A 15,102-nucleotide genomic window follows, 5' to 3' on the forward strand; every position below is an offset into this window, starting at 1 on the left:
GTTGCGAACACCTAGCATTTGTCATTTTTCAATAATTTCCTTGGTAGCAACTGGGAAAAAAAAAAAAAAAGTTAGTGCTTTATTTTACTGATGAAAGTAGAAAAGATTAAGTAAAAAGAAATAGAAGGCAGGGAGAATGAAAGACAAAGACCCTTCCCCAGTGTTTATCCTCCAAAAGAGTTAAGAGGTTGTAAGCTGAATTTACTAATGACAGTAATGGAAAACGACATCCTAAAAATGGTACCTGGCCTGCGTTTGTTCTTCACTTCTGGAACTCTGGGTTTGAACATCTGATCATTTTGTTAGGCCCTCTGTGGGATATGCTGCCGTACTTTGCATGAATGATTGTTGGCTCTTTGGGGGAGGGAGAATCCTTACACAAAACTGAGTGAGCTAGAAGTCACCTTATTTAATTAGAGAGTCTCATAGGTGGGAGCCTTTTGAACTCACCAATTAGAGATTAAATATTGCCTTCTAATTTTGCCTGGCTTAGTACCGTAATACATAAATAGCAACAGCCCCAGGGTTTAAAGAGATTGCATATATATTCTCTGTTCTGAAATATTTAAACACTGTTTACCATTACCAGGTTGAAAAAAAAAAAAAAGCCTCAAGCTAAGGTGGGATACAGTTTTATGAAGCAGAAACTTTGTTGATGCTGTAGCGTAAGAATGTTTTATCAAGAAGATGCTTTAGATTCAGCTCTGAAGTCAATAAAAAGAAGAAAATAAGAGATCACAGGGTGATCACAGTGGATTGATACATATGCAGTTGAAGCACATGCAATTGCCAATAATCAGTGTATGTTATTTTGTGTGGCAGGGCTTGGGCTAACAAAGAAGTGTTAAGTTAAACATAATCTAACCACTTTATTATCCAGAAAGATCTATGTTACATTTGGAACCCTCTTCTTGGTTGAAATACTTTTCTACCTGCAAGCCCCTTAAAACTGTAAATGTTGTATTTGGTCATCATTTTATTGGCACTGGGACCTACCACCCAGAGTGGTTGCCTAGGCTGCAGGAGAACTGACTTTTGTTTCCAAATCTGTGCCCTCTCTTTTGGGCAAAACACTTAAACTTTCCAAGCTTCTGTTCCTCCTCTCACAAACCAACAACCGTTCACTTTTTGTTTTCCTTGCGAAGGAAAAACTGCTTTTAGTGCTCCTGTACTTGGCAAAATGAGGCAGTTTCTTGGGCAGACACTTCATTCCTACACAGTGCAAGGTCTGACGTTTTGAATAGAGTAGGGCAATGGGAAAACTCCTTGGTATGTGCAGGCTCCAGCTTCTGCTTATTTTAATGTGATAAAGCTCCACCCAGGATTTGAGCCTGGTGCACGCAAACACAGAGGCAGCCTGCACTGAAGATTTTATGTGATAGTCGAAGGATGGAAGAAAGGAAGTATATTTCTATTTTATACATGGGAAGAGAGGCAAAGAAATATTACGCCTTGCTTGAAATTATACAGGAAGTCTGTGGCAGAGCCAAGAACTGAGCTGAACTGAGATCAGTCATAACCGCAAGTCTGGCCTTCCTCTCAGTGCTGTTGGCTTTGTCTTGCTGGTCATGTGAGCTGAATTGGCTCCCTCAATATTCCTTCCAGTGCTATAGCTCTGTGTTCCCTATGTGAGCCTGTTTTCCTTCAGAAACCTAGGAGTAAAACCTACAAATTTTAGATAATGGTGACATCTGTGGGAAACGCTGCATTTAAATGAATTTAATGAGATCAAAATTTAAGCATAACTTCTTATTGAAATTGTGGTGAATTCTGTCTAAAACTTTATTACATGATCTGGCCTTTCTATTTTTAGCCTCCCTTAAACAGATTATATGGCAGTCTTTAAAATTATCACAGGATTGTCAAATCCATTCCTACTAGAATATGACGAGATGCCCTTGAAAATGGTCTTCATAAAATCTATAAAAGGCAGTAGGCAGTCACTTCTGTAATGCATGTGGATTAAAAGTCAGTGATTGTGCTGGTATCTTTGACTTCAGTTCAGAATTAATGAGCAATAATGGGACAGACCATAATTAAGTTTCATCTGAAGCTTTTATTTTTAGTGTGTTGTGGAGTACCCTTTGGTACGTGTTACTGTTTTGCCGTCAAAAGGAAAGACTTTAAAATACTTCTTGGTTTCTTTTGGCATACTTAAAACAGCACCAGCACCCGTTCATTCCTACACTCCTCCCAGCACTGAGCCTGCAAGTCGTCCTCCCTGGGTAACAGATGACTCCTTTTCCCAGAAATTTGCACCCGGAAAAACCACCACCACTGTCACAAAGCATATCCTACCAAGAGGTGCTCCAGTACGATCTCCTGGCTCAACTTCTGCTTACCCATCTCCAGTTTCAACTTCTTCCCAGGCTCCTCCAATAGCCCGGGGAACATTTCAAAAGGCTGAGCGTTTTCCAGCCAGCAGCCGAACTCCTCTCTGTGGACACTGTAACAGCATCATTCGGTAAGGTCATGAGGTTTTGAAGAGGGATAAAGCGAAAAAAAAAAAAATATATATATATATATATATATATATATATATATATGTATCACAGAGACTGGTTATTGTACATTAATATACAGTACCAGAGCCTAAGACTCAGTTAAATTTACCCAGCAGGGATATCTGTTGTCTGCTTTATTAATTCAACAATTCCAGAGCTCATTTTGCTGTTGTGTGGTTCACTTTTTATCACTGTTAAGTTATACGTGCTAATTGTTTGTTCCTTGGATGCTGTGGCAAATCACTGTTTGTTTTTTAAACAAGTTTCTGGTCCTAAGGTACCCCTTGAAGAAGGTACACACAACTTCAATTGGAGAGTTGGGGGGTGCGGGAGGATTATGTAGAGACAAGGAACAAGACATCATTTTGGTACAGCATTCAAATATGATTGTTGCTTTTGTGACAGAAGATAATGCCTACATTCTATTAGCAGTGATTCAGAGCATGCCTCTCCCTTTTCCTCTCCCGATTCATTGCGCTGGACCAGTGCCCATTGTTACCCTGTGAACTGCTAACCAGCTTTAAGTAATCCACGTTTAATGCCAGTCCCCTCCACTAAAAGAGGAGCTAGTTTGGTTTTGCAGAACTGCTAATCATTGCCCTTCCTATATTCTGAAACTGAAAGACTCCAGTAATAATCACTACATCTAATTACAATCAAGAATAAATCACCAAAATGAATTTAATGTGTCTTCCATATAATCAGATAGCAAGTTGTCGGCTGATAGTCTGACATTTCAAGAACATGCTGCATGCAGTGCTGTCTCAGATCAAAAGAAGGCAGGAGACTTTAGGAGCTGTTGTGAGGTGTGGGTGTGTACGTTTGGAAATTTGCCTGCTTTTTCATGCTTTCAAATAGTAGCACTATCTTCTGTGTTACAACCCTTAGCCTTTTCCTGTTGTCTTTGCAACTGTTCACGAAGACCCCTTATAGCTATGCAGGTAGGAAAACAATTGGTGATTTTTCTAACAGTTGCTGTAAATCCAATGTATGTGACTAAACACTAATGAAATACTTCAACCAATTGGCAGAGTGTTTGAGTAATGGTCTTGAAAAATACCATTACTCTTCAGACTTCTGGATCTTATTTTAATATTCACCTTCATGGTTCATATAGAATGCTTTTGATACATGCATGCAGTGTCTAACAAAGTGGGTTTGTAATCAGAGTCAGTCAATCTTTTTGCGATACAAATGAGATAATTATGATTGTTTACAGGGGTCCTTTCCTGGTAGCCATGGGTCGCTCTTGGCACCCAGAAGAATTCAATTGTGCTTACTGCAAGACATCCTTGGCTGACGTGTGCTTTGTGGAGGAGCAGAACAGTGTGTACTGTGAGCGCTGTTATGAACAGTTCTTTGCACCAACCTGTGCCAGATGCCACACTAAGATCATGGGGGTAAGAGAACAAGCTTAACCCTTTCTCCAACTGCGTGGTTCACTGAAATAGTACGATAGTTTAGACTGTAAGCAATGAAAGTAGATATTTAATTATTTATGTCCCTTTTTAATAATAATTTCCCAGCCTGTTGATTATTTCAGAATGAGAAACATATTATAATAATTTTTATCTATCCAAAATCTTGGATATTACTGTACCTTATTCAACTTGTAGACAGAATATTTAATCCAATTACTATCTCACTGAGTGTAAAATAAGTAACGTCTTTTGGATAGTTCCTTGCTATCCAATACAAACTATGTTACTTTTTCTTTTCCTTATATTTACAGTAAGAGACTTGAACTGGGTTTTCTTATACAGGACTGAGTCTAAATTTCAATGGAGGTGTCAGTGACCTTGGGAAGGGGCCTCACTGGTACCTCACAACACAGCTGCCAAGAGGAATTGTGCTGACTTCTCATAGTTAAAAGAATACAGAACAAATACAAAGATCTGAATTCCAGAAATGCAAAAATAATGTGGCTTTTGTCTTAATGTGCTCATGCTTAGGTACAAGTAAAATTGCTCTACATATAACTTAGATGGTGGTGAGGTTGGGATGCCATAAGATAATTTTGGCAGTGCATTTATGCATCCAGTTATCATGAATATATGAGAAGATTCTCTTCAATGAGGAAGCAAGGAGTAGCACATTGGTTTTTCACTGCTTAGTTGTCACCATTTGACATCTGTCTAAATGTTGGCATTGACAGACTAGATGCTTTTTCCTGAATTTGCCAATTAGGGATGGCAGCATCAGACATCTATGGTGAAGCTCTGGCTCCAACCAAGTCTTGTTTGCTACTGCAGCAGTAGGAATCATTTTACAGCAGAGTACTGACTTAACTTACCTAATTAATGCTGGCATAAATCAGTTCCCCATTATGGATTTTCATCAGGAAAACAGCAAAGATGCCAGCTGCCTCTATTTATATTAATATGATTTCTCAGTCTGTTCTTTGCTTCTTGCTCAGTGAGGTTCATTATGGATCAAAACCTATTTATCAGTGATAGCTGTTTTGCAAACAGTAGCAGAAGTTAATGTATCTCAAATGGTGATTCTCTAATGAGATATATAGCAAACATAAATTAGACTATTTTGTCTATTCACTGGATTGCAAGCATAGAAGAGGACTTCAATCCCTTTTGTCTTAGTCAGTGGAGATTAAAAACAATCTTTAAAAGAGAACAGGGTCTTTGTATGTAATTGAAAGCAACATAAAATATGATATAGCTTCTCAGCTGGTGTAAATCAATGCTGTTTCACTGAAGTTAACAAAGTTAAATTAATTCACACCAGTTACGCAGCTGGCCCTTTGAAATCTGGACTGTTTTACAGAGATACACTATTGAACATAGTCTTGGGCACGAGTAGGATTGACAAATTAGCTGGTAACCATGCATCAGAGCTCAGTACAGCACCTTTTGGACTTGGAGGACTTCTGCATGACAAGATAAGAATGAAGCAGTAATAGAGATTGCTCCATACTGCATATAAGAAAGAAGCTGATAAAATCTGGATACTCAGTTCGAGAGAACATCAGTTGCACAGATTTTTTTTTTTTTTTATGAACACGTGGCCTAGGAACAGACATGCAGACTCAGTTTCATTAATCACATCAGTTAGAATCCAAGACCATTTTTTTTTTTTTTAGATTTTCACATGAGTTTGTGAAACATTCCTGTGAGAAATTTAAAGAAATTAGTACGTAATCTAAAGTGCTTTAAAACATCAGACTTCAATCCCTTATCCCCTGCATGCATTTCTTGGTCTTACAGGAGAAGATAACTCTTTCATATTTAGCAAATCATGCTCTTGCATTGAAGAGTTCATACTAATTGTGTCAAAACAAAGCAGAAAATAACCAGAATCCTTGTGCAGAATCTCTCCTGCAACACCAACTAGGCATGTTGATACAAACAGCTGGCTGAACTATGTTATTTCGTTTTGGCAAATACATTGTTCTAGAAAGCTTGCAGTCCTATTTCCTCTTTCTTTCCAAAGGATCCCAATTTCTGTCATACTTCTTTCTTTTGAGGAGGGGAATTGGCTGATACAGATGGGAAAAATTTAGAGCATTTCTGCCTTGTTTGTTCTCCAGTAGGCATTCTATTCTGCTGGAGATTTTTGTTTATTTGTTTGTTTTACAGGAAGTGATGCATGCCCTAAGACAAACTTGGCACACAACCTGCTTTGTCTGTGCTGCTTGTAAGATGCCATTCGGGAATAGCCTCTTTCACATGGAGGATGGGGAACCTTACTGTGAGAAAGGTAAGGCAAACTGGACAGTTCTGCTCAGTAATCATATGCTTCATGTATGGAAGCAACCTAAGAATAAAGCAGCTGATGAACAAAATAAAGTCAGTTACCCATGGATTTTGTTTCCCCTCTCCACATATACAAGTGTTTCCCTCTCTGTATTTTTCTCCAGTTTATATGACAGAGTGACAGAGCATCTTCTGTGTCTATGCCCCAGGATGCCTTACTTCATTTCTCTCCCTTATGTATTATGATACTTACCTTCCTTTTCTCTCCCTATACTTTTTTCCCCTGTTCCCTTCCCTTCCCTGGTAGATTCTGCTTACTTGAAATCTACATGCTATGGCATTAAAAATTCTTCTTTTAGGGTTCTGGTAGTGCTTCTATACAGTATGTGTGGGTTGCTGCCCACATTCTTTCTACTAGGTTGTTTGAATTATGACCTCTGATGCTGCTACCTCACCCTAAAACTGATCAACCAACACACATGAAAAGATGGCTCTGCCCAGATGTGCAACACATGGTAGTGCAGATTACGTTTTCTGTGTGCTGCAACAAATGAACTGCTTCTTGCCAACTAAGAAAAGACCATGATTTTCCAAACTATGGAAAGGGTAATATGGTTTAATAAATGGTGCTTGCCATGTAAATGAGTTGCCTGACATGGTCGGATAGCAGGTTAAGGTTTAAGTTGTATTCCCTCTGTAAGCCCTGCCTTCCATATAATGAGTCTCTGGCCCAGTTCTCTGGAGAATCCTTCTTTACAGTTGCACAAATCGAATTTTACAAATCAGTAACTCTTAGTGAAGAATGAAAACCAGACACCATGACTGACTTGGCACCTACCCTTTAAAACTGGAGGTTTTGCCATAACCTATCATGACTCTCATTAAATCCATATACTTTTAGAATTTCTGCTTATCTTTTTCAATATCAAGTCTTTCCAAATTGCATTTGATATTCGAAGTAAACATGTGTTAACCAGCCAGTACATGGCTTCTGTAATATTCTCTTAATGCAGAGAGAACATAAATCCAGACATGGAAACTTAAACAGTCCTTCTATACCACCCTTAAGGTAACATTCACTGGCCATTAGATTGTGTTTCATATGACCATATTTGTCCTTATGAATAGCTTCCACATACATTAAAGCTCATTTAAAACTTATATGAGAAACAAAACTTTGTTTGATTAATTTTTTTGTTTGTTTACTTTGTTTGTGATGACAACTGTTGCGCCAACCCAGTGTTTTGCACTGGGTTTCTATATAAATAATGAAAACGCAATTTTCAGTGTATTTCAGCAAATGTAGTAGGAAACTGAGGAAAAACAACTGAAAAAATCATCCTTGGGAAACTTTCTATTTTTCTTGGATTTAATACATTTACAGTAAGAGTTTCTAAGTTTGCTTTTTGTTTCATTTTAGATTATATTGCTTTGTTCAGCACAAAATGCCATGGCTGTGATTTTCCTGTTGAAGCTGGAGATAAGTTCATTGAAGCTCTTGGACACACTTGGCATGATACCTGCTTCATTTGTGCTGTAGGTTCTATACTAAATACTATCTTATTACTTTATACTAATAAATTGTGAAGTAACATTAGCAGATCTGAAAGCAGGAATGACTAACATATGCCTAAGAATGCAGAGGGATTGATTTTCGATTTTCACTTGCAGATGGAGAAGGATGAGAGTGATTTCTCTTCTCCTCCATAAACTTTTACTAGAATTATTAAATTTGACCATCACAAGTGCGTGCTTTCTAATAAAACATCCGGTTTTAGAAAGTTCGTACAGTAATACATACCACTATTGCTGTTATTCTTTCCAGTGTTTACCAAATAAAGATAAAGCAGCATTTAAAATAAATTAACACCATACTGAACAGCATTGCCATAATCTTATTTACAAAGTAGTGCAGTTTGTATTTCCGTGCAGAATGCTTGTTGAAACTTGCAAAAGGAGTCTGTTTAGAGAGAATGAATAGTAATTAGCATAGAAGTTGGTCAAACTCATCAATCTGTGGTGCGTCTACAGTGTGGCCATATTCCCACACTCTGCACACAAAGTAGTGAAATCCATATGATTCACAGTACTTTTCATATGGTTCTAATACAGCTATGCTGTTCTGCAACATATTATTCCTAAGGTAATACTATCTAGAACCTCTAATTAACTAAAAATAGTATGTCGGTCACACCAAAAATGACTGACAATTCCTAATGTTTATTGAACTCTAAAATTTAGGTAGAAGAGTAGAAAGAATAGAAATGTTTATAAATATCTGAAGCTAAACTAGCTACTGGTCTTTCAAAGGTACATGGAAGTGAGCGACAGAAAAATGTCCTGTGAAAACTGAAGTCTTTTTGAAATTTTAACATTGAAAGGAATATTAAGACAGTGAGTTTCCTTCACAAAGTAACAGCTATTAGTCACTTACAAAAGACACTTTCTCTGAATAATTCATGTTCTTTTATTTGCTTATTCATTTAACTGTATGTTTATGTATTTATTTAAATTAGCAACCCAATTTTCTCTGGAGGTGACAGTTTTGATAATGCAGTTCTCACAGCTCTTTTTTTTTTTTGTTGGGAGATAACTTTTTCTTTCAGTAGGTTAAGTCAAATGCAAATAAACATGATTTTTAATATGCTATCCTCATATCCTTTCAATTATTTCCCTTCCACTTGCAGTAGCACATCACTGATGTTATTACTCACTGGTCTTAAGTCTGCCATAAGGGTTAGGGACAACATTTATTCCTAGATTCTGATGTGTTGACTTAAGCGGTTCTAGTCAACTCTGACTTTGCAAGTGGTGTTGCACTCCCTTTTGTAGACATCTGTACAATTCCAGTTGACTTTAAGCTGATCTAAACCTGGACTGCCCAGCCTCGCCATGCATTCTTGCATGCTTTGTCATGTCAACTCTGGCATTTATACAACCAGACAGAGAACTCTATGGGTTGAAGAATAACCTGGTAAGAATAAGTACTTAATTTTCAATGATACCAGGTGTCTGAATGACCCACTCCTTGATCATATAAGCACCCGTACCAAGACAAAGTAATAATAGGCATAAGTATCTATCTAACGGTACCATGGAAAGATGGTACTGCTGGGACCATGGCACCTAACCAGATTTTGTAAAATCATGTGTTAAAGGATTGGAATCCAGATTTTTAAGTTTGAGCTAGGACCATGCACTCGAGCATGCCACTATCCTTTGATGGTCTACACAAGCACTGCTGGGGCATGCCAAAGCTGCCTAGGGGATTGTGTACCCAGACTTCATTTTAATGGAAACTAGTGGATTTAGTGGGTAGTGGTGGCAAGAGGAGACAGAGAGGAGAGCTGATGCAAATAAGAGCCTAACCTCTACATGGAGTAGGAAAACTACCAAGGCACGCACTTTGATCCAGGAAATCGGATGGGTTTCTGCCAAAGAAACGTGTGGGCAGAAGAGAAATACAGCTCGAAGTGATAATAACTTTTTTTTTTCTTTTATGATCCCTGATTGTATTCATTATTAATTCTAGGTATGCCATGTGAATTTGGAAGGTCAGCCATTCTACTCCAAGAAGGATAAGCCACTGTGCAAGAAGCATGCCCATGCCATCAATATTTAAAAGAAGACTTGGTATCAGTAACGCTGGGGAAAAACAGATGACTAACTGGGCAATTATAAAGTTGATAATGATGGCTAGCGTTTCTCTTGGTAAAAGCTAGGAAGTTGATATTTCTGAAGTTTAACCTCTTTTGTAAAAGCAGAACATGCTTTTGTAAGGTTCATACAAAAACCTACTGAATGAACAGTCAAAACAAATGATCTAGTCTATTATTAGAGCAACAGTTGGGGGAAATATTGAAATAATTAAAAACTGTAATATGAAAAGTAATGCTCAAATACAGTTTCAAATGAACTACCCACAGCAGTTTTACTGCTTAGACCACACACTAGTGTCTAAGAACAACTGGAAAAGTCCTTTTGTAATAAGTAATTTTCTTTCATAACAATAATTATTAAGTGCCACATGTACAATAATCTGTAGAACCAAAGGCCATAGTTTTCAAAGGGAAATAAATAGATTAGGGTTTCCTCTATGAGAAGTCAGTGCTATTCCATTATGTTGTGGTGCTACCTCATAGCATCAAATATTTCAGATTCTTTACAAATTAGAAGTCTGTCTTGAATACATATGTAGCTGGGAAGCCTAGGAGACAATCCATAACTTACTTTGAAAATTAAGTAGAAACAGAATAATGCTTTCCATAACCCAGTAGGCCTGAGAGAAGCATGTTGGATCAACCTTGCTAGTGCACTTGGCTTATACATACACACTAGATTAGTTCACCTTCAACTCATAATGGAAAAGGCCAACTTTCTCCAGATTGTTCTTACATTGGATGGAATAGAGCTGGCTGGAAAGGCCAGCTTCTAATTTGAAAACAGTTTTCCTTTCCTCTTGTGGAAAAAGATACTCAAAGTTGCTTTGGTTTCTATGATAATTCCAATTGATATCATTGGGAGGTAGGAATCTACATCTGAACCTTCACATTGGTGAACACACAAGACACACATCCACCTAGCCCAGCTAGGAAGTGGGAGATAGCTTGCAAAAGTTCCCTACTCCTTCCCACATAGTTAGGAAAAGGGCATAATTTTTCCTATAGCAAATTAACATTGATTAAAAATTTGTAAGGCAGCATAACACCACCAGCATATACTCTTTATAAATTTTGTTAGTTTAAACGCAACACATCCTGAATTGCAGTAGTAGTTGCCACTATAGAACAGTAGATAGGCTCTGACAATTAGGATAACCATACAGTCATCTTTTCTAATATTTTAAGAACAACTTTCACATTGTTCAAGCAGTTATTTATAAAATGTAGTCTGATCACTATTCCAATTTTATTAATTTAAGTGAAAATTATGATGTGTGTGTTGACAGCTTGCAGTACTGACAGTTTTGAATTAGAATTTCTAAGGCTGAGGATGCATTCTGTGAGCCACCTTCTGGTGCCATCTGTACCCTCTATTTTACCTTGTGTTTTGAGTAACAACAAATTACATAGCACTGTCTGCTTTTCTCCCTCACTATGGGTAATGCCCATTTTAAGAAAATTAGTTTGTCTTTTCAGGGATGAGAAACTATCTAAAGTTTGAGGGAGGAATAAAATAAATTTGAAGTTCTAATATGAGAATTAAGTTAGCTGCAGACAGTCCTCATCTTAGACAAAAATAACAACCTGAACTGCCCATGGCAGTTTAAACATATGACCTGCATTTGTCCAATAAGTATCTAAGTTCTCACAGATCTTAGCAGTGATCAATCTGAGTGCTACACGGTCAGATTTTTTTATGCATGAATTATTCTAAAACACTAGTACATTATATGTAAAGCCTCTTTTTTTTTTTTCTATAGCAAACAAATTTTCTGGTTTTAGTCAGTGTTGGACTGATGTGAATATGGTTCCATTGATCATAAAATCCAAAGGCCTGGCTCATAATATTCTTTAGAGGAATAAATTGTAATCATGGAAGTTAAATATTTTTTCACTTATCTTACCTCATGAAATACCTTTTCATAACAGTGAGATAATTTTAGATTTCCTTTCAATTTTTGAATGTCATTCAACAAGATGGTATTTATTATTCTCTGTTATTTAGGAGAATTCATATCAGCATATTATACACTAAGACTGCATTGAAGATATTCTTACGGCAGATTTCTGTGTGACCTACTGACTGGGTCTCGTACTGTCAACATCAAAACAGGGAGTCAGACTCCTTGGGAGGACACAACATGCTAGGGCTTGTGATGTCTCAGAAGAATTTCATGAGGTCTTTCACCTCTAATATGCATGTGTGTATATGTCTCACTCACCACCTTCCCCCTCAATGTCCCTCAAAGCTCCCTCTTCACTGGCAGTGTGAAGGACAAAGCATTTTAGGAGATGGCCAGAGATGGAGGGCTGCAGCTTTGGCAGGGATACAGTCTGTGGGGAGATGGTGGTAGGCTGCATGGCTAGGGCTGTCTCCATGTTCAGAGGGGAGCCCAGATCACCAGCTGAAGTGGCCCAGGTCAGTCTGCAAGTTACAGGGGTGAACAGGGATATGGGAGACTGGGGTCTCAGTGTGGGCAGGGGAAGGGAGGCTTGGGTCAGAGAAGGGAGAGCACCTGCAGCAGCATCTCTGGTTGAGTGTGAGAAGATGAGGCATTGAGGACACAGGAGGCCATTAGTGAAGCTGGGGTTGGAGGAGGGGGAATAACTAGGTAAGACTAGTTTCACCAAACTGACATGTGAGTTGGGGTGGGGTGGAGGGGGGGAAGGGGGAAATAGCCAGCATGACTCACTACAGTCAGGGAAAGGGCTTGAAGAAAGAAATCAGGGTACATGTAGTTTTCAATAGTCCAGAGAGCTAGTATGAATATGTATAGAAGGGATAAGCAAGGGGGATACAGGATCCAATCTAGTATGTGGTCAGTACTGCAGAAAGGTGAATGCAAAAGCTGAGCCCCTTGCAGAGTGACAACAGTGAAAATGCAGCAGCACAGGCTTCAGTGAGAGCCATACTAGCTTGAGAGATTCCTGAAAACTTCCTTGAGCAGATAAGATGCACTGTAACACATGCCCTGATTTCAGCTGGTGTCTGAGCAAGTGAGATTAAAGCTAGTTTACATATCACTATATGAAGTACAGTGATATCTCTGAATGAAAAACAGAGATACCCTGAGGATTATAATGTAATAAATTTCCTGTTTTGACTTGTGCTGCTTCATAATGTGGTCCAAAAATAGGGAATCCACTTACCCACCCTTGATATCTATATTAAGATATAATTTTTGCACATATCCAAACCAGAAATTTGTGAATAATAATGTAGTATTTTAACTTTCACAGGGGTAGAATATCATATAACTACTGATACTCTTCTGCCAGATGTCATCTTTGTGATATGGAGGGGGGAAAGATGCAACAATCACTGAACATAAACGCTGTACAAAAATATGCAAGATGGATAATGTGTATTTCTTTATGTTTTATGTCTTGTAATAGATGCCTGGGACAAGTCCTAAGTTCCTCTAAATATTTCTTTTCATTCTAATTAATGTGGAGTTTTAAATTATAAAACAAAGATACTGTACCTCTGAATGATCAAATAAGAAGTCCAGTCTTTTATCGAATTAAAAAGTGTTCAGTAACTTTTCAGTCAAAGGCTTCAAAAATGATCTTAATAGTTTTTCTCTTTTTCTGTTCTTTTTGCAGAGGAGGGTAAATTAAATGTTTCTAAATATTACTTTTATTATCTGGAAAACAAAATAAAACAAAAACACTCTTATGACTTCTTTTTTTAGAAATTTTATATTGGATTTACACATTACACATTTCTAAAATCAATTCAAAACAGGGAAAAATGTTTTCCTTGGTCCTTCAGTGGTCAGTACTTTGGGTGAAATGTTTTGTTAAAGATTATTTGTATTTATGTTTAATAATGTGAAAGTCCACAGCACTGAACACACTCATTAGTGTCTAATGCTGGGCACACCAATGTTTGTTTGCAATACTTGTCTACTGGTAGCAGATATTAATTTTTTTTAGTATTTATAAACATCAGATTTTGAAACTGAGTGATTTCTTGCCTGCAGTGATCATCTTAGAAGTCCAGGGTTTATAATATATTGATATATTGACTTGATGCCACAAGTGCCCTTGCTTTTAGATATATATTTTTTCCTAAGTTCCTAGTTATTTCAGAAACAGAATGTAGTGTGGTTTATGAGGTGTGAGTAACTACCTTGCATGGATTATCTGTGCCAACATGAATAAAACAGTCTAGTAATAAAAGCAATGTGCAAATACAGTTAAACTTTATGATTTGGGTGTATTTATTAATATGCCATGTGAACAGCTGACAGCTTTCAGACATGTAATCCTGATAAGAAAGAATACACAAGCTTGTACTCTCTACTACAGTCCTGAAAATAAAAATTAAAAGCATTGGTTTCAACTTTATTGTATATCAGTCTTAAATGTTTATTAACCATATAATGCTGTTTTAAACAAATGTTAGTATGCTTAAAAGACATAGGTGTACATGTTCATGTTTTAACTTAGCAAGACTTGTATAGTCACAGACCTTATTATGTCAACAAATACTGTTTATAGTAACTTTATAAGGAATGGGCAAATTCTGTCTTAGGTTACATTGATGCATCTGAGAACAAAGTTTGACTGCATAAGTTCAGGTGGGTATTCTTCCATTTCTTAGCAGAAGTGATTTTAAACAATATACAAAATATTTGAAATGTCCTCATTGAGCTCCAATGCCAAGAAATACCTTTAAATGGAAGGATATCTTCATATAACAATGGTGTTTATAAAAACAGTCATTTTGTGCATTCCTAATCCCCACCCCTCGGGAATGCAGGATTTTTAAAGATACAACTAATTATATTAAACCTAATTAAGAAGTTAGATGATAAATGGACAGACTTGGCTTTAGATGGTATTACAAAGTACAATATCAGGAATCACAGCTTTGTGCACTTTGATTTTATTTTACAGCCCTCATTTCTGTTTACAAGTGCAGAAGGAAAAACGTAATTCAAAAGACTGAACAGAACATATGCAATTTTCTATCAGTTCAAATTTGCTGGTTTTCAGATTTTCTGTTCTGACCTTTAACCTTTACACAAGAAAGTAGTTCCTAAACTGTGCACTGTGATCCCTGGAAAGTTCAGCTAGTGGAAGTGGACACAACAGAGGCACAAGCATAGCACTGTGCCAGCTACTAGGGTGCAAAAAGTGAATGGAGCAAAGTTCATTAGAAAAGGACGTGGTGCAAAATAGCTTGACAAGTGTTGCATTAAGGGATTCTTAAGTGAA

General features: G+C 37.4%; 1 protein-coding gene across 10 annotated transcripts in view; it reads left to right on the top strand.

The window, feature by feature from the left end:
• The window catches only part of LDB3 (LIM domain binding 3), a 127,004-nt gene extending 112,780 nt beyond the window's left edge, over positions 1–14,224 (top strand). For all 10 annotated transcript variants that reach the window (XM_082052327.1, XM_082052328.1, XM_082052323.1 and 7 more), the window contains 5 exons: positions 2,164–2,464; positions 3,724–3,904; positions 6,098–6,218; positions 7,635–7,750; positions 9,747–14,224. In XM_082052327.1, the coding sequence (XP_081908453.1) occupies positions 2,164–2,464; positions 3,724–3,904; positions 6,098–6,218; positions 7,635–7,750; positions 9,747–9,836 (809 nt within the window). In that variant the 3' untranslated portion in view covers positions 9,837–14,224. The remainder of the gene's footprint in view (positions 1–2,163; positions 2,465–3,723; positions 3,905–6,097; positions 6,219–7,634; positions 7,751–9,746) is intronic.
• Positions 14,225–15,102: the final 878 nt, after the last annotated feature.

The sequence above is a fragment of the Streptopelia decaocto genome (genome assembly GCF_964273445.1).
Source record: "Streptopelia decaocto genome assembly, chromosome: 5".
Taxonomy (NCBI): Eukaryota; Metazoa; Chordata; class Aves; order Columbiformes; family Columbidae; genus Streptopelia; species Streptopelia decaocto.